This window comes from Zeugodacus cucurbitae, chromosome 5 (assembly GCF_028554725.1).
Source record: "Zeugodacus cucurbitae isolate PBARC_wt_2022May chromosome 5, idZeuCucr1.2, whole genome shotgun sequence".
NCBI lineage: Eukaryota > Metazoa > Arthropoda > Insecta > Diptera > Tephritidae > Zeugodacus > Zeugodacus cucurbitae.
The window spans coordinates 60,562,935-60,590,660 of NC_071670.1; the positions used below are offsets into that span (position 1 = coordinate 60,562,935).

The following is a 27,726-nucleotide window of genomic DNA, read 5'->3' on the forward strand; positions in this document are numbered from 1 at the left end:
TATATAACCCTATATCTAACTAGTTTAGTTTTGGGTATTACAAACAACCGTTATGTGAACAAAACTATAATACTCTCTTTAGCAACTTTTGTTGCAAGAGTATAAAAATAACAAGATTTAATAGCAGAAAAAAAATACTGAAAATTCTAATTTTTTCGTGTCTGACTGACCCCCAAACTCCTTAAAGTAATTACCTCTTCAATAACGAAATGCAATGAGGAAAAGCAGCTCATAGTTCAAGAAACAACAGATTAATTCAGACATTTGTCGAAATTCAATAATTGTACATAAAAATCCCGTAACCTGTACTCTGGTGCAAAAAGAGAGCCAAATAGAAGAGAAAAGAAGAAATATTCCACAGTACCCGGATAAATTGAAGGTTATCTAGAACTCCGCTTATGTCGGTTGTTAACAGCTCACACTTAGTTGCTTGTTTGTGTTGTCCAAAAACAATACTGTAACGATTCCAAGCCTCCATATTCGCCAGTCATAACTCCGTGTTATTTATTCTTATTTATTCATATTTCCAAAAATAAAGAATACCTTAAAGTGACATCGTTTTACAAGCATATATGAAATTAAATAATGTGGGCGAATGAATAAATGTTAAAGCCAAAATTCCTTTTATTTTTTTTAACAAATAGCTGAATGATTAATTTTTCAAATTTATACTGAAAAGCTTCCAACAATCTCAAAAAATATCACTCAATTCTTAAAATATTACATTGAGACATTTTTGTTATTTGTTTTGATTACGAATTTACTAAAGAATTTTCAATACCAATTTAACCTAAAATATATATGTTTAATTAAAATACAAAGTTTTCTTTGAAATTACTTTATTAAATTTTATTATATTTGCTTTTTTCAATTTTCATGACTTTCAAATAGTGAAAGTGTTACAGTTTTCAATTACAATCTTAAACTTAAATTACTACAAACAAGTAAAGCATGGGTTCTTCACAATAAAGACTAGCAAAAAAATCTTGCTCTAACAGGTACACAACAATACTCATGTGATTACACTCACGTAACTCACTTATTCACACATAAACATATTTCTCGAGTGAGCCGAGATGCTCACTAAGCAAACCTAACCGAATTCAGACTTGAGACGAAAATTTCTCGAATTTTTTGGGACTGTGGTGGACCAGATTGACGACAAAGCGCTATTGATTAATATTTTAAGAGGAAATGACAGCAAAATAAATTCCGTGGCAAGACACCTTTGGAATTTTGGGGAACTTGACGCAGTTGCGTCGAATGAGGAAGCACGAAATGCTCTCAATGCGATGAGAAATTCAACGCAGAGCATGCTTCATTTGGTAGAAGCCACGCCACCACAGCGTTGCTACAGGGGATCACCAAACAAACGTACCCATTGACTTTACAATGGATGACCACTTATGAGCGCTGCATGTCGGTGGTAACCTTAAACAGCATCAGTGCCAAACAGGCACGAGTATCCTCTAAACTATCGTGACTCTGACCGTCTAATTGAATGTCGCGATTCAAATATGTCTTTGTTAAATGTTTAAGAGAATTGCGGAAAGGAAAACCGTTGGTATGCGGAAAGACAATGGACGTATCCACAACTGTCTTATGCACCAATCGTAGCACCCTTAAGTCATTCTCCAAACCATGTCCAATCAATATAGTATTGGCGTCGATTATTTGCAGCAGATCACGCTGCACCTCGCCGAGTGTCTTCACATCCTTGTTATAAAATTTACAAACATCTCTCTCGCTCACACCAGAGAAACGCGTATTATAGTCGACAATCTCAGCAATGGGGCGCACAAAATGTTCATAAACCAACTGACCATCAAAGCCAATCACAGTCACTTTGGTCACAGCCATTCCACGTCCAGTGAAGCTCATTTCGCAATCGAGCGCATACACTTTGGGTTCGTCGGATTGTTGCCGGGTGTGTATGAAATCAGCATAAGGACCATTAATGCCGGGCACAGCGCCGGTCCACACATGCACTGAATTTGTGGTGCAACCTACTGACTCTTTGCTACCCTCACAACAAGCGTATTGCATTTTGTAATTGTTATAACTGGTAGGAACTTTTAGCAATTTACCCCAATGGAAGGTGCACTTCTCGCGGGTTACATATACACCAGCACTTGTGACCGAGAAGGTACTTTCACAGCGTACGCATTGCTTCTCCATTACATTCTTGTTCGGCACGAATTGTCGCTCCAACCGAATTGGGTCCTCATTGTCGTCGCTGTTGGTATGCCTTGCATAGAAGGGACGTGGCACCTTTTCCAAATATCTTTTATAGCAGTATTTCATTCAATAATTCTAAAATTCAAAATTGAAATCTGGTTTGTCTAAATCAACTTTTTTTCAAATTTTAGTTATATGAGAGAGGTACATGGTATATTGCTTAGTGATCCTGCTTTTAATATCACAAAATGCGAATACTCTTTTAGAATAGCTAAAATTCATATCCCCATACATATCTCTCCTTCTCTTGTAATTCAATTGACTGAATTAAATCGCAGTACTGCTACTTTATACATTATTCCGAAAACTGAATTTTATTCAGAATACTTTTGGTACGTGAAGAGTTTCACGTCGTCATTATGACGACCTGAGGTTTTTAAATTGCAGATTGCAACCCTCAACTTTGTTTGAAATACTACAGTTAAAAGTAGTCCAACGCATAGAACTACACAAACGAATAACTCTCCCACTATATCATAAATTAAACAATAATAGCTTTGGTCTTCGGTATCGTTTGCTAAAGAACAAATGCACAATAAAAAGACCTTCATTTAAGCTATTACATTCTTGGTATGTTCTATACAGGTAGGGCGAAATAGGTTTTCCATATAAATCACTTAAGAATCCTTGCAGAAACGCCTTTGTTGCGCGAATTCAGGTAATCGACTTTGGTTAGGGGAAAAGCGTTTTTGTATATTAGTTTCAAGAATTTGTTCCCAAGAATTGCCTTGGTAATTAAATAGATCTTTCTTCTTTTAAGAATAAAATAAAGGAAACAACCTAATGCAGTTAACTACGTGATAACTGATAAAGATATTTTAGTATAGTATCCCATTATACACCATGAAAATACGTGAAATCGGATTATAACCACGCCCACTACAAAGATTATGTTGAAATTTGAGGTGTAGAATAACTTATTGAACATTTTTTTAAAATCGAACTATAGCTTTTCAAAGCTTCAGATATGGAACACGAAGATCCCAATGCCTAAGGATAATATTTTACTAAAACAAGTAAGGAAGAGCTAAGTTCGGGTGTAACCGAACATTTTATACTCTCGCAATTTATTTATTGAACTTTATTTATATTAATAAAACACAATTTGACCCACATATTCATCATATATAGTGCATAAAGTCCATTGAAAGTTGAAAACCATAATATTAGGTTAGAAGCACCGAGGTCCTCGTGTTCGATATATGGGGCCTTAAAAATCTATGGTCCGATTTCGGCGATTTTTAGAATGGGGCTGCCACACTATTAACATTGTATTTATGCAAAGTTCTGCACCGATATCTTCACTAGTGCTTACTTTATATATTGTAAAGTAAACGATTCAGATTGTCTTGAAAGTTCTGGTATATAGGAAGTAGGCGTGGTTGTAAAGCGATTTGGCCTATTTTCACAACATATCATTGGGATGTAAGGAAACTATTACAAACCAAGTTTCATTGAAATCGGTCGAGTAGTTCCTGAGATATGGTTTTAAACCCATAAGTGGGCGACGCCACGCCCTTTTTCCATTTTGTAAAAAAATCTCAGTGCAGCTTCCTTCTGCCATTTCTTATGTAAAATTTGGTGTTTCTGACGTTTTTCGTTAGTGAGTTAACCCACTTTTAGTAATTTTCAACCTAACCTTTGTATGGGAGGTGGGCGTGGTTATCATCCGATTTCTTTCATTTTTGGACTGTATAAGGAAATGGCTAAAAGAAACGACTGCAGAAAGTTTGGTTTATATAGCTTTATTGGTTTGCAAGACATATACAAAAAACATATTTGGGGGCGGGGTCACGCCCACTTTTTCAAAAAAATTACATCCAAATGTGCCCCTCCTTAATGGGATCCTATTTTCCAAATTTCATTTTCATAACTTTATTTATGGCTTAGTTATGACACTGTATAGATTTTCGGTTTCCACCATTTTGTGGGCGTGGCAGTGGACCGATTTTGCCCATTTTCGAAAGCAACCTCCTCAGGGTGCCAAGGAACATGTGTTCCAAGTTTCATTAAGATATCTTAATTTTTACTCAAGTTATCGCTTGCACGGACAGACGGACAGACGGACGGACAGACATCCGGATTTCAAATCCACTCGTCATCCTGATCATTTATGTATATATAACCCCATATCTAACTCTTATATTTCTTGGTGACACAAACAACCGTTATGTGAACAAAACTATGATACTCTGTGCAACAGGTTGCGAGAGTATAAATATCGTTAAATCTCTCAGACAAAATGGGTTAAATCTGATCATAACTCAGCTAGCTGCCTTTTCAAAAACACGGTGGGATTTATACCACATATTTCGGTTAATATGTGAGACATCTTAGCAAAATGAAGGGAACGTATAACCTTGGATGACTGATCCAGAAATTTCCCAAGCTTCCATATGCTATATATAATGATTTTCGTTATTCTCTTTTCGAATTTATGCCGAATATATTGGACAAAATAAATAAATAAATTGCGCGAATATAAAATGTTCGTATACACCCGAACTTAGCCCTTCCTTACTTCTTCAATTATTCAAATCAATGGTTTTAACTGACGAACAATTATCTTCCATACACTTTTATAAACATGGAAAGCCCTTGAAAGCATAGTGTAGTCTACTCACTTAATATGACATGTAAGACAAAAGATCGTAGCAATACATAAGTATTTATCTGGAGTAAAACCCTAGACTCTCCTACTCCTGTAGGACCCCCAGCGGTGATCTAGTGGTTGATGACCAGAGTATACTGTGTTTGTGGAGGGAACACTTCTCCAGCCTGCTGAATGGCAGTGAAAGTACAACACCAGGAGATGGCGAACCCGATTCCCCAATCGACGACGATGGAAAAGATGTTCCATTGCCCGACCGTGAAGAAATTAGAATAGCAATTACCCGCTTGAAGAACAACAAGGCGGCGGGGGCCGATGGATTGCCGGCCGAGCTATTCAAATACGGCGGCGAAGAGCTGATAAGGTGCATGCATCAGCTTCTTTGCGAAATATGGTCGGAAGAAAGCATGCCCGACGATTGGAATCTCAGTGTACTCTGCCCAATCCACAAAAAGGGAGACCCCACAATCTGCGCCAACTATCGTGGGATAAGCCTCCTTAACATCGCTTATAAGGTTCTATCGAGCGTACTGTGTGAAAGACTAAAGCCCACCGTCAACAAACTGATTGGACCTTACCAGTGTGGCTTTAGACCTGGAAAATCAACAACTGACCAGATATTCACCATGCGCCAAATCTTGGAGAAGACCCGTGAAAAAAGGATCGACACACACCATCTATTTGTCGACTTTAAAGCTGCTTTCGACAGCACGAAAAGGAGCTGCCTTTATGCCGCGATGTCTGAATTTGGTATCCCCGCAAAACTAATACGGTTGTGTAAGTTGACGTTGAGCAACACCAAAAGCTCCGTCAGGATCGGGAAGGACCTCTCCGAGCCGTTCGATACCAAACGAGGTTTCAGACAAGGTGACTCGCTATCGTGCGACTTCTTTAACTTGATGCTGGAGAAAATTATAAGAGCTGCAGAGCTAAATAGAGAAGGTACAATCTTCTACAAGAGTGTACAGCTACTGGCGTACGCCGATGATATCGATATCATTGGAAACAACACCCGCGCCGTTAGTTCTGCTTTTTCCCGCCTGGATAAGGAAGCGAAGCGAATGGGTCTGGTGGTGAACGAGGACAAGACGAAATATCTCCTGTCATCAAACAAACAGTCAGCGCATTCGCGTCTTGGCTCCCACGTCACTGTTGACAGTCATAACTTTGAAGTTGTAGATAATTTCGTATACCTAGGAACCAACATTAACACCGATAATAATGTCAGCCTTGAAATCCAACGCAGAATCACTCTTGCCAACAGGTGCTACTAAGGACTGAGTAGGCAATTGAAAAGTAAAGTCCTCTCTCGACGAACAAAAATTAAACTCTACAAGTCCCTCATCATTCCCGTCCTACTTTATGGTGCAGAAGCGTGGACGGTGTCAACATCCGATGAGACGGCACTAGGAGTTTTCAAGAGAAAGGTTTTGCGGAAGATTTACGGTCCCTTAAACATTGGCAACGGCGAATACCGCAGAAGATGGAATGATGAGCTGTATGTGTTGTTCGACGACATACACATAGTCCAGCGAATAAAACGACAGCGGCTACGCTGGCTGGGTCATGTTGTGCGAATGGATGAAAGTGCCCCAGCTCTGAAAGTTTTCGATGCAGTACCCGCTGGTGGAAGCCGAGGAAGAGGGAGACCTCCACTCCGGTGGAAGGACCAGGTGGAGAAGGACCTGTCTTCATTTGGTATTACCAATTGGCGCCAAACCGCCAAAAGGAGAGATGCGTGGCGCACTGTTGTGGACTCGGTTTCTACGCCAGTTAAGTAGAAGAAAACCCTAGAGGCTATCAAGAACTTGAGTTTGATATAATTATTCCTAAACAATTCTCTAGCGATGATCGATCTGGATGTTACATTTGAGAAATAGGGTCAAAATCTATTTGAAATGACTTTTATGATAGGTCGAAGACAATCAGTTTATAAAGAAACTGATAGAGGAATATACTTTTTTTTTGGTAATCGGCTTATGTGAGTCCCCTTCACAGAAATTTTTTTATTATTTTTGGACAAACAGCGGAAATATTATATTTTCAAATTCATCTCATCTCCTTAACCCCATCTGAAAAGCTTACGAAAATAACTCCTAATTTTTCAATTCACATTTCTAATTAAAAATTTAAAGTTCAAATATTCTTTTAAATTAATTTATTCAATTTTTTTTTACTTTTATTTTTTTTATAATTTTTGGGAGGATATTGATATTTTCAATAATGAAAGTATTACAGAATCATACATTTTCTACAAATATTTTTAAAAAGTAAATAAAAGATTCTACACAATAAAGCCTCGTATACATTAAGCAACTTGACCTTACGGATACATAAGTGATATAATAACAACATTAATATATAACACTCACTCTCTCATTTACTCATACACATCCACCCATTCTCTAGAAATCGTAAACCTAAACCAAATGCAGACAATCGACAATTTTTTTTATGGACTGTGGTGGACGAGGCGACAGTGCACCATTGAATGTTATTTCAACAGAAAGGAATAACAAGTAAATTCCCAGATAAGACACCTTTGGAATGTGGAGGAACTTGACGCAGCAGCGTTGAATAAGTAAGCACGAAATGCTCTCAGTGCGATGGGAAATTCAACGCAGAGCATGATTTATTTGTAAAGAGCCACGCCACCACAGCGTTGCCGCTAGGGTGCACCAAACAGACATAGCGCACTCCTAGCCTTTACCACCGATGCACCACTTATGAGCGCTTCATGTCGATGCCCACTTTCCACAGCATCAGTTCTAAGCATATACGAGTATCCTCCAAACTATCATGATTTCGGCCGCGTAATTGTATGTAACGATTCAAGTACGTTTTTGCCAAATATTTAAGGGAATGGCGATGGGGAAACCCATTATAATGTGGAAACACAATGGACGTATCCACAACTGTCTTATGAAGAATACGCAATACGCGTAAGTCATTCTCCAAACCATGTCCAATCAATATAGTGTTGGCGTCGATGATTTTCAGCAAATCACGCTGCACCTGGCGAAGAGTCTTTACATTTTTATTGCGCCGATATACATCTCTCGCGCGCACACCGGAAAAACGCGTGTTGTAGTCTCCAACATCAGCAATGGGTCGCACAAAGTGCTCATAAACCAACTGACCATCAAAGTCAATCACAGTAACTTTGGTCGCAGCCAGTCCACTTGCAGTGTAACTCATTTCACAGTCCAAAACATACACCTTGGCCTCGGCGGACTGTGGACCGCTTGTCGTGCGTACGAAATTGTTATAAGGACCATTTATGCCGGACACAACGCCGTTCCACACATGCACTGAATTAGTGGTACAACCCACTGACTCTTCAGAACCTGCACAACAGGTATATTGAACAGTATTTCTTAATGTAAACAATTTACCCCAATGGAAGGTGCAATTCTCGAGCGTTACATAAAAGCCAGATTGTGTGACCTTGAAAGTACGTTCACAGCGTACGCATTGCTTCTTCATATTATCTTCATCCGGCACGAATTGACGCTCCAACTCAATTGGATCCTCATTGTCGTCAGTGTTGGTGGACGCTTCATATGAAAGGCATGGTAACTTTTTGTATATGGTTACTTTACCGCGGAATTTAATGCTTTCTACAGGAAAGCCGTAGGTGCGCAATAGTTGTGGTGCGACAACATAACGTTGCAATTTCTTCACCAATTCCGACTGTGAAATATTCAGACGATTTATGGCGACATATTTTATGGTAATACGAGGCGCCTGAGGCGCCTTTTTATTTTTGTTTTGTTTACTGCGTTGGTCCTGTTCGTTCTGGCGTACCACAGCGTTTAACAACCGTTCATATTCATCAAATTTTTTATTTGCTTGCAAAAAGATTTTCCAGTTAAGCATGTCAACAAATGTTTGCCCTTGCCTAAAAAGTGCCTCTGCCTCTGCTCTGACGCTGGGTTGATTATGATGTGCAATAAGCTGATCTTTGTAATTTACCCACACCTCACCGGTGCTCCACCTCTGGTGAGCCAGAGGTCCATCGGCTGAAAGGAAAAAAAATGCTTGTAATTAGTTGTATGTTGGTGAGCAAATTAAATATAACAGTAAATATTGTAGAATACCTAGTTAATATGCCTAAATGTATGCTATAATTTCGTAATATGGCCTGTAACATATCGAAGTCAAAAAACTAAAATATTTTAATTATTTAAATTCTCGATAAATGTTATTTCTAGTCACAAGCTAATATACTCTTTTAGAGTATATTTAATGTTAAGATATTGTTAATAATTCTTTTTCAAATGTCTGATCTATCTATCTGAATTAAAAATAAAAAATAAAAATATATATTTATTATACTTACGTTGCTTAATAGAATGCAAAGCATTCTGACACGCTGCGAGCATTTCAAAACTGTCCCCGCGTTTGAAAACTTCTGCCGGACTATCACTTTGAGCCATATTTTCTTGCAGTTAGTTTTTGAGCAAAGGATTTTAGTTCTTCTATGTAAGATTATGCACGATCTGATGGTTATATGGATGGTTATGACTCAAGTATTTAAAAAAAATTTTAATGTTATTTTAAAATTTTTTGACTATCGTTAATTTTATTTTAAAAATTTTTAACGTTCTTTCACAAAAGGCACACAAGAACTCTATTGAGGCTAAATTTGAGTTTTAGAATCACAGAAAAACACCGATGTATTTTCGTTAACGACGAAATCGCTAGTGAAGACTTCTGAAAAAATTCTGGCTTTTATACAAAAATTTCCGTAATATCAACTCCAGAATCATAACTTTTCAGGTAGTTTGATTACAGGTGACCGCTGTTAACGAATGTCCTTTGACATAATCGCTTATAGTATTGCTCTCTCTGTCGCACTTATTGTCAACCTGCAGAGATGGAAGATAGTTAGTTGTTTGTCACTTTAAGTCATCTATTGTTTGGAATATAAGCTAAATCTCAGTATTGTATAGTATTGTTATAGCTGTTTTTCTTAATAATAAATGTATTTTGAGACATAATAAATTGATGTTTGATGCTAAAAAGTCAGTTTTTAATTTATAATATTATAACTTCTTACTACATTCAACAATATTAAATCGTTTTTGTACCAAAATTTTACTGATTTTTCTGATAATCTGTTCCAAACTATTTTAAGGAAAAACTCTCTAAACATTTATATCATCCATAAAACCAATATATAAAAATAAATATTATATTAAAATGGAAATAGGTGTCTATCAATTATAGGGAAAGTAATCTAGTCTCAAAACAGTTCAGGTTTTATTTCAGAAAAGTATAAAGCAGCAAACAATTTCTCAATAAACCATATTAATCATTGTTCAATATTAATTTGAAATAGAAATAAATTAATTTATCGAAATAATTTAAGTTGATCTGCCTTCATTCATAATCAAATTTCGCTAAGGAAGCATCCTTCGTTAGAGTATACAACACTCTACTATATGTTAAAGTAAATCAAAATATTAGAAATAATATTTTTTTCTCTGCAGAATTAAGGTACGAACATATTTTCTTAATACAAAATAAATATATAAATAGCTCCATAGATGCGAGAAATCATTAAGTTTATTAATGTTAATCACTATCATCAAAGCTTAACCATTCCGTTCCTCAAACCCCACAAAATTTGATTTCGGTGAATAAAATAAAATAAAATTATAATAATTCACTAATATAACGGTAATACAGTTGAAATTCCCAGTTTTCTATTACCCACAACAATTTTGGGTATTTGCATACCTTTGGTTTTTACAGCTTATAAATGCCGCGGAAATTCGCAACCCTTAAAAACACGACCTTGGCTCTCCCCTAAAAATAAAAATTCACACAAAATAATTGAAAAACATGTTTTTCGGAAATTGTCAATAATTGAGTTTTCCTAAAAAGGCTTAGTTTAAACCGTGTAACCTTAAACCACTTTAACAGCGAAAATTTACCGCAAAAGAAGCATTCAACAATACAGACACAAAGAAAAATATTCAAAGTAGCGGTGGTAAACAATGCTGTTATAACAGGTAATTGAGTTAGTTATGCGCTAATATACAGCTCCGTATTGTTTTGAAGTATGCAAACATGAATGAGGGACATTTTGAAGGACAAAAATATTTCAATTCAGAGAATTGTTGATCCATTGCATAATATAGGGTTTAATGTCGGTGTCTGCATTTACAAAATTTATCGAGTTGCCGCCTTTATTGGCCAAAGCAAATAATAGCTCTTTTGAATTTTTGAGTAGTGAAAAATACTTTTTCGATCACCTCAGATGGCATAACAATGATTTTGGCACGAAATTATGCTGCGAATGTTACTTGCATTGTCATTTAAAATTACGTTGCTTAACAGGAATAAGTATAGTCAAATCTGCAGTTCAGAGGGGCGAGTCAGTTTCACCTTTTTGTACTGCAGATATTGAAAGACCGTAATAGTTTGTGTCATGGTGGTCGATGTTGTTGAGACCATTCGCACTCAGTGTGTATACCAAAAATATCAACAATTCAGTAAGATATCTATTATTAATATGATATTAAGTGTACATCTTTTCCTTACAATAATAACACAGACTATTCTCCAAGCAATATTAAAAAGTTATCTTAGTTGCCAATAATTATTAAAGAAACTTTTATAAAAATTTATGAAACCCTTTGAAACAAGGACAGGTTTACCCAGCTATTACATCCAATGAGGCTAAGCATCGTACCAGTGCATATATGGTGTGTACAGTTCAAATATATAGTAAAATTTAGAATTTTTTTTATTAATATTTTAAATATACATATTTAGAATCTATTTTATTGTAAATAATTACACAATGAGGATGAACTATGATAGTATAAAATAAATACCAAAAACACATAAAAATTTACAATAATTGAATTGAAAGGGGGGAACTAGGGGGTGGCATCTCCTCAAAACATTCTCCAACAGTTGAATTGCAAATATTAACTTTATGGTATCCCAAAATACAACGATTGTGTCCTTTACAGTGAGCTACTTTAAAAGTCGCTGGAAGACATAATTTTTCATATAGAAAGGGAGCCTCACTATGGTGCGAAGAACTTTATTCTGAAAAGCTTGAATTAATTTTATTTTTTAATCCGCTAAACCTGTCCCAGATGTGAATGCCATACGTCCAGATCGGCCTAGTATTACCTAGCAACTTCTTCTACACTGAGGCGGAATCTTGGCGTTAGGATAATATAGCTGCGCCAGCTTTCTCTCTGCATGTTCGTCTCTTATTCATTAAAAGCGCATGTGTTTGTTGATAACAAACAACTGACCATATAAAGACACTTGAGGACAAATTTTGTGCCTGAGGGTATACACCACTTGCACGGACTTGTACTTCCAGAAAATAAGAAAAAAGAGTTTGGTCTAGAGAAGTCGTTAATCCAATCTATTGCAAGACATAAATATAAAGGTTTTCCAAACATTTCCGAAGCTCTTCCGACCATCCAAACTTCAGATATACGACCAAAATATTACAAACGTTATCCCCTTAGATTCAAAGCTAACGATGCTTTAAAATCACACTCTACTATCGATAATAATTGAACTATTATAGAATATAGATATTCCTATACCTTAGAACCGACGCTATACGTGACTTGGGGCACTCAGTGCCCATAGAATTTCTTCTTATATTTTGTATGAAGAGGCGTAATTATCTAAAGATTTTGGAGATTGTTGTGGATTTCTAATTAGTTTCGCATAAAATTTTCGAGTAAGCAGTTGATTTTTAGTTGTGACAAATATATATTTTTGAAATGAGTAAGGAATTGCCGATTTATTTGGCCAACTTACGTCGCGAATTGACGGAAGGAGAAGAGGAGAATATTTCAAATTATTTGAATGCTAATGATAGCGATGATGATGATGGTGGAAGATAACTTAAATTTGGTGGTGACCACGAATCGATACCCAGTGACCAATCGGACTTTGGAGATGATAATGCTGAGCCCATTAGAGATCCACGTTTCGAAGAATATATCCAGGAGGAGGCTGCTGTATATATGGACCCTGACGAAAGCAAATGTGATTTGAACTGAAAAATGGCAAGCGGAATTGGCCTTGGACAATGCGTAGACAATCAACGTCACTATGCACAGAAAGTTTTGGATCTAAAAGTAATGCCTTCATACGCGTTTTCAAAGCGTTTCTTGTTGAAGGTATTGCTCTTGAGACGAATAGGAAAACTGAAAGAGTAATACAGGCAAACATTCATCAAACAGTTCAAAAAAATAGGATATTGGCAAGACACAAATGAGGAGGAACTATTTGCTTTTATTGCAATAATTTTATTTTCCGGTGCTGAGAAGGCAAACTTAGTTCATGCTAAGATCTTTTTCACAAAACTAACATGCCCTTTTATAGAGCAGTGATGTCACTGCATCGGTTTGAGCAATTGTGCCATTTTATACACTTTGACGATTCCCTGACTCGCGCTGAGAGACTACGATACGACAAATTGGTGCCTATTCGTCATGCTTGGACATTATTCTTGGCGAATTTGCCGATACCATTCGTCCAAAGTAAATAATTAACAGTTAATGAGCAGTTGCTTTCAACAAGAAACCGATGCAGTTTCCGCCAATACCTTCCCTCTAAGCCTAGAAAATATGGCATAAAAATGTTTTGGCTTGTTGGCGCAAAAACCAATCACTCACTTGCAGGCGAAGTATATTTGGGTGCACAGCCTAATGAACAGCGGTCGCCTGGTATTGCGCGCAATCTCGTTATGCGACTCACCAACCGATATGTGGACAGAGGTATGAATATCACGATGCACAATTTGTTCACAAACTATAACTTGGCGAAAGATTTGCATGTGCGGAATACTACATTGGTGGGCACAAAAAGAGGCAATAAGTCGCAACTGCCAAAATTATTTACATCCTCTGACATTCACCACAATGCTGAAGCCAATACGGACTCAGACAATGATGAAAATGTGGACAATACTCCAACAATGTCTACAGCCAATCAAAATGCATCAAAGAGACAGCGAAGAATTTCACCCATTTAAACAGTTCGAAATTAAAACTTTATTTGATTTTCATATTTTTCAATAAAAATACATTTGTTTCTAACAATAAACACAAGTTTCAATAAATTATTTGCAAAAACAAGCGAGATATTGACGTTTCTGTAAAAAAAACGTGTAAAAAGTCTAAATTTTCAAACAAAATACATTACTGGGCACTGAGTGCCCAAGTCACGAGATTAAGTTGTATAGCCATGTCACGGTTCTAAGGTTAATCATTTAAAAAATGATCGCGCTAACTTGCTAACTTTTACAACATTATACCAATTTAATACCATAAAAAATCCTTGTAGAATTCATGGATTATCAGCGCGGTCCAAAAACACGCAACTAACGCAAAATCAATTTTTTTTTAATTTCCGTAAAGTGTAATATCTTAAAAAAAAAAAATTAAAAAAAAAATAGATCGCTGGGACGCTCCAAAACGCTCGTGTGAAACTTTAAATGCGTTTTTCCATAAAACTATGTTTTTTGAACTGGTGACAACTGTAATTCGAAAATCGCTTTAATGAAATTTATACAGCTTTTAGAATACATAATAAACTCAGGCCTGATCGTAGGATTTCTTTTCTCAAAAATTTCGATTTTTTTAGACCAATTAACTGTTGATTTTTTCCCGAAAATATAGAAAAAAATTCCTGAGGCAGCCATTTTGTTAATTTTTGAAAAAAAAGCTTCAATCAGGCCCAGGATTATCTATTTATAAAACTATTTTTTTTATCCAATTGATTTTAGATGAATGAATAGATGAAATTTTGAAACTTTAGAAATTATAATTTTTTTTTCAAATTTTCGTGACTTTAAGTCAAAACATTGTATAATAACGACACTTTAAAACTAAAACTACTTTAAAACAAGTAAGGAAAGGCTAAGTTCGGGTGCAACCGAACATTTTATACTCTCGCAATTTATTGAAGAAATTTAACCAATACATATATGCGGAATAAAGCTCCCCGTATTTTTTAAAAACCTATAATTAGGTATATGGGAGCTAGGAGAAGATACTTTTAAAAAACCTACAATGAGGTACATGGAAATGTTATGACCCGATTTTAATAATTTTTGGAACAGAGACACACTATTAGAAGAAAACAATTACCTCTGAATTAAATTGAAATATCTGAGAGATTTACCCATATTTTCGGTTAAAATTTATCCTTAGGCGCAGAGTTCAACATGTTCGATATCTGGGGCCTTGAAAAGTTATGGTCTGTTTTCGACAATTTTTTCACAAGTGAAGCCAGAGATGATATGCACTAATTGTGTAAAGTTTTATTCCGTTATCTTTATTGGTTCCATATGTTTACATTATAAAGTGAAGGAATAAGATGGATTTCAAAATTGAGTTATAAGGAAAGTAGTAGTGGTTGTGAACCGATTTCGCCCATTTTTTGTCCGTGTTATCAGGGTGTCAAGAAAATATTATATACGGAATTTCATTCGAATCGGTCGAGTAGTTCCTGAGATATGGTTTTTGACCCATAAGTGGGCGATGCCACTCCCATTTTCCATTTTGTAATCTGAGTACAGCTCCCCTCTGCCATTTCTTATGTAAAATTTGGTTTTTCTGACGTTTTTCGTTAGTTAGTTAACCCACTTTTAGTCATTTTCAACCTAACCTTTGTATGGGAGGTGGGTGTGGTTATTATCTGATTTCAACTATTTTCATGGTATGTGGTGGGGTATGTAAGAGAACCGACTGCAGAAAGTTTGGTTTATATAGCTTTATTAGTTTGCGAGTTAAATACAAATAACCGATTTGTGGGCGGGCCACGCCCACTTCTATAAAAAAATTACATCCAAATATGCCCCCTCCTAGTGCGATCCTTTATTCCAAATTTGGTTTTCGCCATTTTGTGGGCGTGGCAATGGTCCGATTGTGCCCATTTTCGAACTCGACTTACTCAAGTTACAGCTTGCACAGACGGACGGACAGACATCCGGATTTCAAATCTGCTCGCCACCCTGATCACTTTGGTATCGAAGGGGCATAAGTTGTTAAAAATTCCAAAAAAAAAAATTTTTAATTTTTTGCTATGAAATATTAATTTTAAAAATTTTTACGATATACAGTTTCAAAGTTTGAGAAATTCTGTACAAAAAAGTCGAATGGTGTTTTAAAATCTGTTCATTAGTTTTAAAGTTATGGCGGTTCGAACATTTTTTTACAAAAAACTTTGGCCCCTTATAATATGGCAACCCCGCGTTACACAGACCTAAAACCATATGTTTTATTTTAGGTTTTACATGTACTATAAGATATATAATTGCCAAAGAAAATAAAGAACTTTTTTTTCAAGTGGCTTTTTTTCCAGAGAATGCCCCATATATAACCCTATATCTAACTCGTTTAGTTTTGGGTATTACAAACAACCGTTATGCGAACAAAACTATAATACTCTCTTTAGCAACTTTTGTTGCGAGAGTATAAAAATAACAAGATTTAATAGCAAAAAAAAAATACTGAAAATTCTAATTTTTTCGTGTCTGACTGACCCCCAAACCCATTAAAGTAATTACCTCTTCAATAACTAAATGCAATGAGGAAAAGCAGCTCATAGTTCAAGAAACAACAGATTAATTCAGACATTTGTCGAAATTCAATAATTGTACAGAAAAATCCCGTAACCTGTACTCTGGTGCAAAAAGAGAGCCAAATAGAAGAGAAAAGAAGAAATATTCCACAGTACCCGGATAAATTGAAGGTTATCTAGAACTCCGCTTATGTCGGTTGTTAACAGCTCACACTTCGTTGCTTGTTCGTGTTGTCCAAAAAACAATACTGTAACGATTCCAAACCTCTATATTCGGCAGACATAACTCCGTGTTATTTATTCTTATTTATTCATATTTCCAAAAATAAAGAATACCTTAAAGTGACATCGTTTTACAAGCATATATGAAATTAAATAATGTGGACGAATGAATGAAGCCAAAATTCCTTTTATTTTTTTTTTAACAAATAGCTGAATGATTAATTTTTCAAATTTATACTGAAAAGCTTCCAACAATCTCAAAAAATATCTTCTTCTTCTTAACTGGCGTAGAAACCGCTTACGCGGTTATAGCCGAGTCCACAACAGTGCGCCACGCATCTCTCCTTTTGGCGGTTTGGCGCCAATTGGTAATACCAAGTGAAGACAGGTCCTTCTCCACCTGGTCCTTCCACCGGAGTGGAGGTCTCCCTCTTCCTCGGCTTCCACCAGCGGGTACTGCATCGAAAACTTTCAGAGCTGGGGCACTTTCATCCATTCGAACAACATGACCCAGCCAGCGTAGCCGCTGTCTTTTTATTCGCTGGACTATGTCTATGTCGTCGAACAACACATACAGCTCATCATTCCATCTTCTGCGGTATTCGCCGTTGCCAATGTTTAAGGGACCGTAAATCTTCCGCAAAACCTTTCTCTCGAAAACTCCTAGTGCCGTCTCATCGGATGTTGACACCGTCCACGCTTCTGCACCATAAAGTAGGACGGAAATGATGAGGGACTTGTAGAGTTTAGTTTTTGTTCGTCGAGAGAGGACTTTACTTTTCAATTGCCTACTCAGTCCATAGTAGCACCTGTTGGCAAGAGTGATTCTGCGTTGGATTTCAAGGCTGACATTATTATCGGTGTTAATGTTGGTTCCTAGGTATACGAAATTATCTACAACTTCAAAGTTATGACTGTCAACAGTGACGTGGGAGCCAAGACGCGAATGCGCTGACTGTTTGTTTGATGACAGGAGATATTTCATCTTGTCCTCGTTCACCACCAGACGCATTCGCTTCGCTTCCTTATCCAGGCGGGAAAAAGCAGAACAAAAAATATCACTCAATTCTTAAAATATTACATTGAGACATTTTTGTTATTTGTTTTGATTACGAATTTACTAAAGAATTTTCAATACCAATTTAACCTAAAATATATATGTTTAATTAAAATACAAAGTTTTCTTTTAAATTACTTTATTAAATTTTATTAAAATGCTTTTTTTCAATTTTCATGACTTTCAAATAGTGAAAGTGTTACAGTTTTCAATTACAATCTTAAACTTAAATTACTACAAACAAGTAAAGCATGGGTTCTTCACAATAAAGGCTAGCAAAAAAATCTTGCTCTAACAGGTACACAACAATACTCATGTGATTACACTCACGTAACTCACTTATTCACACATAAACATATTTCTCGAGTGAGCCGAGATGCTCACTAAGCAAACCTAACCGAATTCAGACTTGAGACGAAAATTTCTCGAATTTTTTGGGACTGTGGTGGACCAGATTGACGACAAAGCGCTATTGATTAATATTTTAAGAGGAAATGACAGCAAAATAAATTCCGTGGCAAGACACCTTTGGAATTTTGGGGAACTTGACGCAGTTGCGTCGAATGAGGAAGCACGAAATGCTCTCAATGCGATGAGAAATTCAACGCAGAGCATGCTTCATTTGGTAGAAGCCACGCCACCACAGCGTTGCTACAGGGGATCACCAAACAAACGTACCCATTGACTTTACAATGGATGACCACTTATGAGCGCTGCATGTCGGTGGCAACCTTAAACAGCATCAGTGCCAAACAGGCACGAGTATCCTCTAAACTATCGTGACTCTGACCGTCTAATTGAATGTCGCGATTCAAATATGTCTTTGTTAAATGTTTAAGAGAATTGCGGAAAGGAAAACCGTTGGTATGCGGAAAGACAATGGACGTATCCACAACTGTCTTATGCACCAATCGTAGCACCCTTAAGTCATTCTCCAAACCATGTCCAATCAATATAGTATTGGCGTCGATTATTTGCAGCAGATCACGCTGCACCTCTCCGAGTGTCTTCACATCCTTATTATAAAATTTACAAACATCTCTCTCGCTTACACCAGAGAAACGCGTATTATAGTCGACAATCTCAGCAATGGGGCGCACAAAGTGTTCATAAACCAACTGTCCATCAAAGCCAATCACAGTCACTTTGGTGACAGCCATTCCACGTCCAGTGAAGCTCATTTCACAATCGAGCGCATACACCTTGGGTTCGTCGGATTGTTGCCGGGTGTGTATGAAATCAGCATAAGGACCATTAATGCCGGGCACAGCGCCGGTCCACACATGCACTGAATTTGTGGTGCAACCTACTGACTCTTTGCTACCCTCACAACAAGCGTATTGCATTTTGTAATTGTTATAACTGGTAGGAACTTTTAGCAATTTACCCCAATGGAAGGTGCACTTCTCACGGGTTACATATACACCAGCACTTGTGACCGAGAAGGTACTTTCACAGCGTACGCATTGCTTCTCCATTACATTCTTGTTCGGCACGAATTGTCGCTCCAACCGAATTGGGTCCTCATTGTCGTCGCCGTTGGTATGCCTTGCATAGAAGGGACGTGGCACCTTTTTATAAATGACGATTTTTCCCTCTTCTACAGCGCTTTCGACGGGAAAGCCATAGGTGCGCAATAGCTGTGGTGCGATGATGTAACGACGTAGAGACTCTACAAACTCGGACTTGGAGAAGTTGAGTAGTGGGTAGTCAATTAGTGGTGAAGCGACTGCATGTGGATTTGCGGCACAATGGCCGGTGTTTTGAATAACTTCAGGCTTTTTCTCCCAGTACTTTTTAGTGGGTGTTTTCTGTGGTTTTCTTTGGTTAACCACGCTCTTTTGCGCTTGGTGTTTGGTAACTTGTTTTTGCAATTTCTGTTGCTCTTGCAGTATATTTGGCAACTGCAATGACATTCGTCGATTCTGCATGGGCACAATTGGTTGGGGTTGTGGTTGTGGATGTGGTTGTGGATATGGTTGTGGATATCCATGTGGTATGGGTAGATGTTGTTGTTGCCAAACTATTTGTGGTGCATTTTGGTGAGGATGGTGTTGGATTTGTGGTGCGTGCTGGTGGAGCATACGCAGGTGCAGATGTTGATCTGAGTGTCTTCTCATTTCTTCACCGGATCGGTGGAACGGTTGTGGTGGTCTCATCATATCTGAAATAATAATGAAAAATGGATTTAGATTTAGTTTTATGATTAAAAATAATACATTGTTTTTGACTTAATATATCAAAATTATAATTGAGTTTTTAATTGCGTTACAAATTTATACTTACGAATTAATTGTTGTTGCGTAAAAATCTGATTTAAATCGATCAGATTTATTTTAATATGATGTTGTCCTTGTATTAATACGTTTTCACATCTGAGATAAGACATTTTTCGGTTTTAAATTTGTTTTTCAATCAATAAATTTTGGTTTTTAAAGTAAATATATTTGCTTCTATTGCAGATCGTTCAAAGACTCAAGACTTATTATTGACTTTATATAATAGACTGTAAGAACTGTAGAACTCTAGCGAAACACTGATGTTTTCTCGATCACTTCGAAATTGTTAGTGAAGACATCTAGAAAAATGCTGGCTTTTATACGAAAATTTCTGTAACCCAGCTTCAGAATCCCACCTTTTCAGGTAGCAAGATTACAGGTGACCGGTGTTAACGAACGTCCTTTGACATAATCGCTTATAGTATTGCTCTCTCTGTCGCACTTAAAGTTAATGAAGCTACCTGCAAAGAGAGAGAGAGAGAGAGAGTTAGTTACCCTAAAAAATGAAAACATTTGTTTTTCATTTTCTAGGTGATTCTATTTTTTTAAATGTAACGAAAATCCTTTATTATTTTGCTTTTTATTGCAAGCTTTATTATCAAGAATATATGAAAATTATAAAATTATAAACTCCAGCCCAGTCTATGAATTTACAATATTACAGCTTCGTATTTTATGCAAATATATTTTACCGTTGTCGAACTGAATTTGTACCAGAATATACTTATTTTTCTGAAAATCTCAAATTATATTTAGGAAAACTCTCTATACATTTATATCATCCGAAAAACTTGTATTCAAAAATAAATAATTTACTTTAAAAGAGAAATAAATGTCTACCACGTAGTAGCAATGTCCAAGGTTTATTTCAGTAAAGTAAAAAATAGCTAATATTTTCTCAATAAACCATATTAATCAATGATCATTATAATTTTAAATAGTATACTAATTTATCGAAATAATTTAAGTTGATCTTAATTTATTCAAAACGTAAGTTTCCTTCGTCAATCAACACTCTACATATATGTATGTTAAAAAATATTAAAAATAAATTATTTTCTCTATAAAATTATCAGAAGATAATATTAAAAAAAAACAACAAAAAACGTTAACTTCGGCTGTACCGAAGCTAATATACCCTTCACAGGTGCATTTCTTTTAGTAACTATGTGTTTAAGCAAATCTAAAGACGTAAGAAAAAGAAAAAGTAAGTAAAAAAAAGAAAACATTTTACTAATTCTTTTTAGTCGGGTTGTTTGCTACAAACATTAAGGTTATATAGTTAACCGATCTGAACAATTTCTTCGGAGATTATATTATTACCTTAAGCAGTAATCCATGTCATATTTCGTGAAGATACCACGTCAAATGCGAAAATTTTCCATACAAGCCCTTGATTCCGATCGTTCGGTTTGTATGGCAGCTATATGCTATAGTGAACCGATCTGAACAATTTTTCCGGATATTAAATTATTTCTATGAACAATAACTCACACCAAATTTCGTGAAGATATATAGTAAAATGCGGAAGTTTTCCATACAAGCCCTTGATTCCGATCGTTCAGTTTGTATGGCAGCAATATGATATAGTGGTCCGATATCGACAGTTCCGACAAATGAGCAGCTTCTTGAAGAGAAAATAACATCTGCAAAACATCTAACATCGCAAAACGATATCTTAAAAACTGAAGGACTAGTTCGTATACAGACAGACGGACATAAATCGAATCAGCTCAAAATACTGATCATGTATACATATATATATTTTATAGGGTCTCCGACGCTTCCTTCTGGGTGTTACAAACTTAATATACCCTGTCTGTTCAGGGTATAAAAATATCAAAAATAAATTATTTTCTCTAAAATTACCGGAAGATAAAATTCAAAATAAAAAAAAATTAAATCAAAATTGTTCCATAGATTCGAGAAATCATAGAGTTTATTACCTAAAACCTTAATCATCATCAAAGGTGTCAAAGGTGGCTAATATTTCATACCTACATATTCTACAAAACCATACGAAAAATTATTGCTTCCGTTTCGATCGTTATAAAAACTAAAGTTCGATAAACAAAAAAAAAATATAATAAAATTACATGAATCTACTAAAGACTGACTGCGGACGTAAAATTCCCAATTTTCTGTTAACCAAAAAAAAACTGGAAATTGACTTTGCTTGGGATTTTACACCTGAAATCTGCCTTGGAAATTCCTCAACAAGCAAAAACAAGATCTTAACCACTCCGCATTTAGTAAAATTCACTCAAGATAATTCGACAATACTTGTTTCCGAAAATTGAAGTGATCTCGAACGATCTCCATAAAGCGATTAACATTCAATCACAACAATAACAAAACCTTACCTCAAACTAAGGCATTCACAATACTTACAAAAAAATATATAAAATAGTGATAGAGAACAATAGCACCGGTATTAGTTAGTAAAGCACTAATAACAGCTTAAAATTGCATTTACATAATTCTAAAAAAACATGTTGAAGGACAAAAATATTTTGTTAAAAGAAATAATTGCAAATTTAGTCATGTTAATTATTTAAGATATTTGCGATGGGGGCTTTAGTAATACAAAACACTTAATTTTATTTTCATGCATTTACATTTTATGAATTTTCGTCAAGCCGTGGAAAACATCCACATTGCCTCGTTCAATATAATTTTAATTAATATCTAAGATTACAATGGTTAAACCCATTATTTCAAGTATTAACAATAAACTGTACTAATTTCTTTAATTTCTATGTAGATCAGCGCCTTGTTGATCCATTATTTGTGATCTTTCGGTTAACATTTTTATGAGTTTTCAAGGCCAAAATGACAAAAAATGAATATGTGGTGTACGTGAGATCATACAACTTTTTCTTACACAAAAGTCTATTAAGTTGAAATATGGAGTATGGCTAGTTCTTTGAATGTATTAGGGGTGGGTAGTACCATTCATGCAGCATCTTTAATGTCGGTATGAAATTACAGCAGAATCCCGGTTACCCGGTTTAATTAAAACCAGAGATATTCCGGATAATCAATTTCAAAGCGAATCAAAAAATATTTTAATCTTAATAAATTTTTGTTATGTAGGGGGTTTCATACAGCACGAGCTATAACGATATGTAATTTAAAATTTTTGTTGAAAATAACTTGTGATTAATCTTTGACGCATTATATCACACCTTTTCATTACGGGCAAGTCCTTGATGCGCTTCAATTGTGACTGTATAAGGACTGTATAGAGTCTGATTCGTCACGCCTTTCAAATCACTTAAAAGCAACATCTAGAACTTTAAAAGCTTTTGGTATTTGAGAGACATACATCCCCAGTTTGAATCTCTTCATCATCTTCTCTCTCCTTATGTTCTTATGACCAAGAAAATAAAGATAATGGTTTACTATTATTTTTTCAACTGGATTTCAAGCAAGTGACAGCAACGGTTGACTCAAATAAATCCATCCGAGAGGCCCAATGTGAGCTGTAACATCTGTCAAAGAGACCAAATCCGAAAAAAAGTTCCCCCATCGAAAACCAGATATATAAAAAATCCCGTGATTTGAGATGTTGTTAAAATCAGTGATCGTTAAGATACATATATTTAAATCCAAATTTTGAATTAAAAAACAATCTTCGTTGAAAGCTAAGTTTGACAACTTGCCAAATATGAGCTTGTATTTTCAAAGTAACGAAAAACAAGTAAGGAAGGGCTAAATGTTCGGTTGTAACCGAACATTTTATACTCTCGCAATTTATTGATGTAAAGATAACACAATTCGACCCATATATTCGGTATAAAGTTCAATAGAATAACGAAAATCATCATAAATAGTATATGGGGACTGAGGTAATTGCTCAACCGATTTCACTCGTTTTCACCACCAAGATACAATGTATCGAAGACTATACGCTCCCTTAATTTAATATTACTTATAATTAGGTATATGGGGTTTGGGGGAAGTTATGACCCGATTTTTACCATTTTTGGTACAGAGACAAACTGTTATAAGAAAAAAATTAAGAGGGAATGAATGAAATATCTGAGGGATTTATCTATATTTTCGGTGAAAAATTACCCTTAGGCGCTGAGTTCTTCATGTTCGATATCAGGGGCCCAAGTCATGTTTCGTTTTTGACAAATTTTCCAGAAGTGATGTCACAGCCCAAATACAGTATTTGTGTCCCCCGCTCTTCATTGGTTCCTAATGTATATATTATAAAGTGAACGAATCAGAAGAATTCAAAATTGAGTTATATGTGAAGTAGACGAAGTTGTGAACCGATTTCGCCCATATTCCACCCGTGTCATCAGGGTGTCAAGGAAGTGTTATATACCGAATTTCATTGAAATCTGTTGAGTAGTTCTTGAGATATGGTTTTTGACCCATAAGTGGGCTACGCCACGCCCATTTTCCATTTTGTAAAAAAATCTCAGTACCATTTCTTATGTAAAATTTGGTGTTTCTGACGTTTTTTGTTTCAACCTAACTTTTGTATGGGAGGTGGGCGTGGTTATCATCCGATTTCTGTCATTTTTGAACTGTAAAGGAAATGGCTAAAATAAACGACTGCAGAAAGTTTGGTCTATATAGCTTTATTGGTTTGAGAGTTATATACAAAAAACCTATTTGGGGGAGGGGTCACGCCCACTTTTCCAAAACAATTACATTCAAATTTAATTTTCATAACTTTATTTATGGCTTAGTTATGACACTGTATAGGTTTTCGGTTTCCACCATTTTGTGGGCGTGGCAGTGGACCGATTTTGCCCATTTTCGAAAGCAACCTCCTCAGGGTGCCAAGGAACATGTGTTCCAAGTTTCATTAAGATATCTTAATTTTTACTCAAGTTATCGCTTGCACGGACAGACGGACGGACAGACATCCGGATTTCAAATCCACTCGTCATCCTAATCATTTATGTATATATAACCCCATATCTAACTCTTATATTTCTTGGTGACACAAACAACCGTTATGTGAACAAAACTATTATACTCTGTGCAACAGGTTGCGAGAGTATAATAATGCAACAGATATAAATTTATTGACATCTAAAAAAATCATTAAAATGTCTTCCAAATTCATTTTATGACACTTGAACTCCTCGTGTTCTTCATTTAACAGTATCAATTTCCAAATACATCAAATGTGTTAAATAAATATAAACCGTCGACTAAAAAATCTTTTGTACGAACTTTAATGACCAAAAAATGCACAGCAAAAAATTGGGCTCCACCAGTAGCTACTTTATAAATATTTCAGCAAATTTTTTCACGCTTGTCGCTTGTAACTCTTTTGCTCATTTGTCAAATTTGCTTTTGTAATTTTATCGCGACATAGCAATCGCATTTTGCAAATTGTTTTGCGCTCTTTGAGCCAAGCTTCACAAGAAGCCAAGCTAAGTATCGCCATGATTTATGTACCAATAAATCTTACGTTAAGTTCCCCTGCCCGTAAAGGTGTTAAAAAGGCGTGAAAATGTTAGAGGAACCAGCTAAGAAGCGGGCATCACACAGCACTCGTCAGCAGCCATAAACTGGCACTTGGTCTCTGGTGCGCAATCTGCTGATGGACGGACGGTAAGAGCCGAATACGTGCTAAGTCAATTACCAAAAGTAGTGAAAACAACAAAAAATGGGCAAAAAATAACCATTTGAAAATTGACCAAAGTGGCCGGTTATGGCCGCAACCAGTTGTTGTAGTAATGTTTGTTTAGTTGTTGTTAGGTGTTGCATTACAAGCAAATAAATACCAGCGATTGTCAAAATGCAACCAAAACAACAACAAAAAACCTGTGCAAATAATAAAAAACAAAATAATTTGTAAGAATTACTGCAAAACAAATCGTTTGTGCCAGTGCCAACCACACAACAAATGGCGAATCTATCAGTTGACATTTCGCGTTTTATCGCCTCTTCGTTTTGGAAACATTGGCTGTGACATGTTTACAAATGGTAAACCAAAATATTTGACAAATATCAACGCCGCTTACGCATGTCAGCCATGTGTGTGTGTGTGTGTGTGTGAATGTGTGAATTTTTCAAATTTCATTTTCGAATTGACAGTTTGGCCGTACACTATTTGACAGCCAAATAATTTGAGCATAACATACCGTTCGCTTGTCCAAATGTCCATGTCCATGCAAGCAATCGGCCATTTCGACAAGACCACACATTGTTCAATGTAGAATTTCTTAAGATTTTGCGAATTGCGTTCGATAAGAATTTGGTTTTGAAAAAATATGCATGTACAAGTAGGAATATGTATAAATGTTGAAGAAAAACAAATTCGTATGAGACAATTGATGGACGGATTAGAGCATATTATTGTGGATTTGGCAACTGTGCAAAAATATTGCAACATCGTCTACATAGATCACTTCTGACATGGGACTAAGAATTTGCTGTATGTATGTATATATAAGCATACATGCCTTATAAAGTTAAAAATAGCATAACAGAGCACAGAATTGGTATTCCAATATAGCAGTTATTACATAATGCCAGCGGAATATTCGTTTGCCATTTTGGCCATGATCGATAAGCTAGTAGAGCTAGAGCGTTAAGATTAACGGTAACATCAAAAAAAAAGTATTTGAAAATAAGTTCCAAGTTTCCAACTGAGTTCTATATTCAAATGAATCGGTTGGATAAAGCAACCCATTCACAGTCGAATTTGTTCTGCTCCTTTATGAGATGCTCGAACTGTGAAGGAGAGAGAGAAGTGGCGCACTACGGTCGATTCGGCTATAACCGGCTAAACGGTTGCAACGTCAATCACATACATACATATTGACAACAATTAGACCGTTTGAAGGAACCAATCTCTCAGAAGCGAACAGTTTTGACCAAAAGGAGATTTATATTGCACCTTCTGTATAACGTATGGGCGATACATATCGATAGTCAGAAGCACTGGGGAGCTTGGTTAGAAGATTCTTTTGCATCCTCCTTATAGTCTGAACCTGGCACCACGTACTTAATACCCCATCCTGTCTATACCGAAAGATTTTGCTCGTGAAAATCGACTAACCCAGTTATTTGCCAGTAGAGATGAGGGTTTCTATGAGAGTAGCATTATTAAATTACCTTAAAAATGGTAATAAGTTAACGAACAAAACCGGAACCATGGAATCTTTTTCAAGTATCTGGGACGATACACAGATTATAGAGATCTTGCAATTTTGCTATACAATTTTTGTGGAACGACTTGTGTAATTGCTCTAAGTTGGAAGCCCTACGAATGAACCGATAACCTCAGTCAGTCACTTATAAACTTTCAGTGTATCCTTATATGTAATAAGTCTATCTTGCATAGGGAACTCGTGAGAACTGCAGTACCCCCTCCAATGTACATAGAAGACTAGTTACCTTAAATTATTCAAAAAAGAGTGTAATAGAATTTTAGTGAGGAATAGAGGATCCTTGTAATACAAATATATAACGGTAGCGTCGTGTACCAGATCTGAGTAGACTCGTAAGAGACGCCTCAGGTTAGATTATGTAATTGCGTGGCCATTTCCATTAGTTTTCAATACCATGTTTAAAGTTAGACAGAACCAGAAGAGCTTAGTGGTTATTCTGAGAATGTGATCCAATAAACTTTCAAAATTTAATATTAAGAAGCGAACCAACCAAAGTCGTCCTACTTGGCTAGTTATAACAATCTGTATCTGTATTAAGGAAATTTTCATATCACATATTAGATCCGTGAAATAAAAGTCATTAACAAA

At 35.9% G+C, this 27,726-nt stretch overlaps 2 protein-coding genes across 2 annotated transcripts; both read right to left on the reverse strand.

Annotated features, from left to right (window-relative positions):
• Positions 1–1,145: 1,145 nt before the first annotated feature.
• On the reverse strand, positions 1,146–9,706 carry LOC105220610 (uncharacterized). The gene is made up of 3 exons (XM_054231801.1): positions 9,192–9,706; positions 7,584–8,871; positions 1,146–2,284 (listed from the first exon to the last, which is right to left on the reverse strand). The coding sequence occupies exons 1-3, from the start codon at positions 9,286–9,288 to the stop codon at positions 1,405–1,407; spliced, it is 2,265 nt and encodes a 754-aa protein (XP_054087776.1). The 5' UTR covers positions 9,289–9,706; the 3' UTR covers positions 1,146–1,404.
• An 8,706-nt stretch (positions 9,707–18,412) lies between these two features.
• On the reverse strand, positions 18,413–20,213 carry LOC105208966 (exonuclease GOR-like). The gene is made up of 2 exons (XM_011179075.2): positions 19,995–20,213; positions 18,413–19,872 (listed from the first exon to the last, which is right to left on the reverse strand). The coding sequence occupies exons 1-2, from the start codon at positions 20,095–20,097 to the stop codon at positions 18,413–18,415; spliced, it is 1,563 nt and encodes a 520-aa protein (XP_011177377.2). The 5' UTR covers positions 20,098–20,213.
• Positions 20,214–27,726: the final 7,513 nt, after the last annotated feature.

Bases quoted from the DNA above. Each gene is read 5' to 3' on its own strand.
- LOC105220610 (XM_054231801.1), bottom strand. From the start codon at position 9,288: ATGGCTCAAAGTGATAGTCCGGCAGAAGTTTTCAAACGCGGGGACAGT. The intron at 8,872-9,191 runs GTAAGTATAATA...TTTTCCTTTCAG, and splicing joins TTTGCATTCTATTAAGCAAC to CCGATGGACCTCTGGCTCAC. The intron at 2,285-7,583 runs GCGCTCATAAGT...CTGCTATAAAAG, and splicing joins AAAGTGGGCATCGACATGAA to ATATTTGGAAAAGGTGCCAC.
- LOC105208966 (XM_011179075.2), bottom strand. From the start codon at position 20,097: ATGTCTTATCTCAGATGTGAAAACGTATTAATACAAGGACAACATCAT. The intron at 19,873-19,994 runs GTAAGTATAAAT...TTATTATTTCAG, and splicing joins TACGCAACAACAATTAATTC to ATATGATGAGACCACCACAA.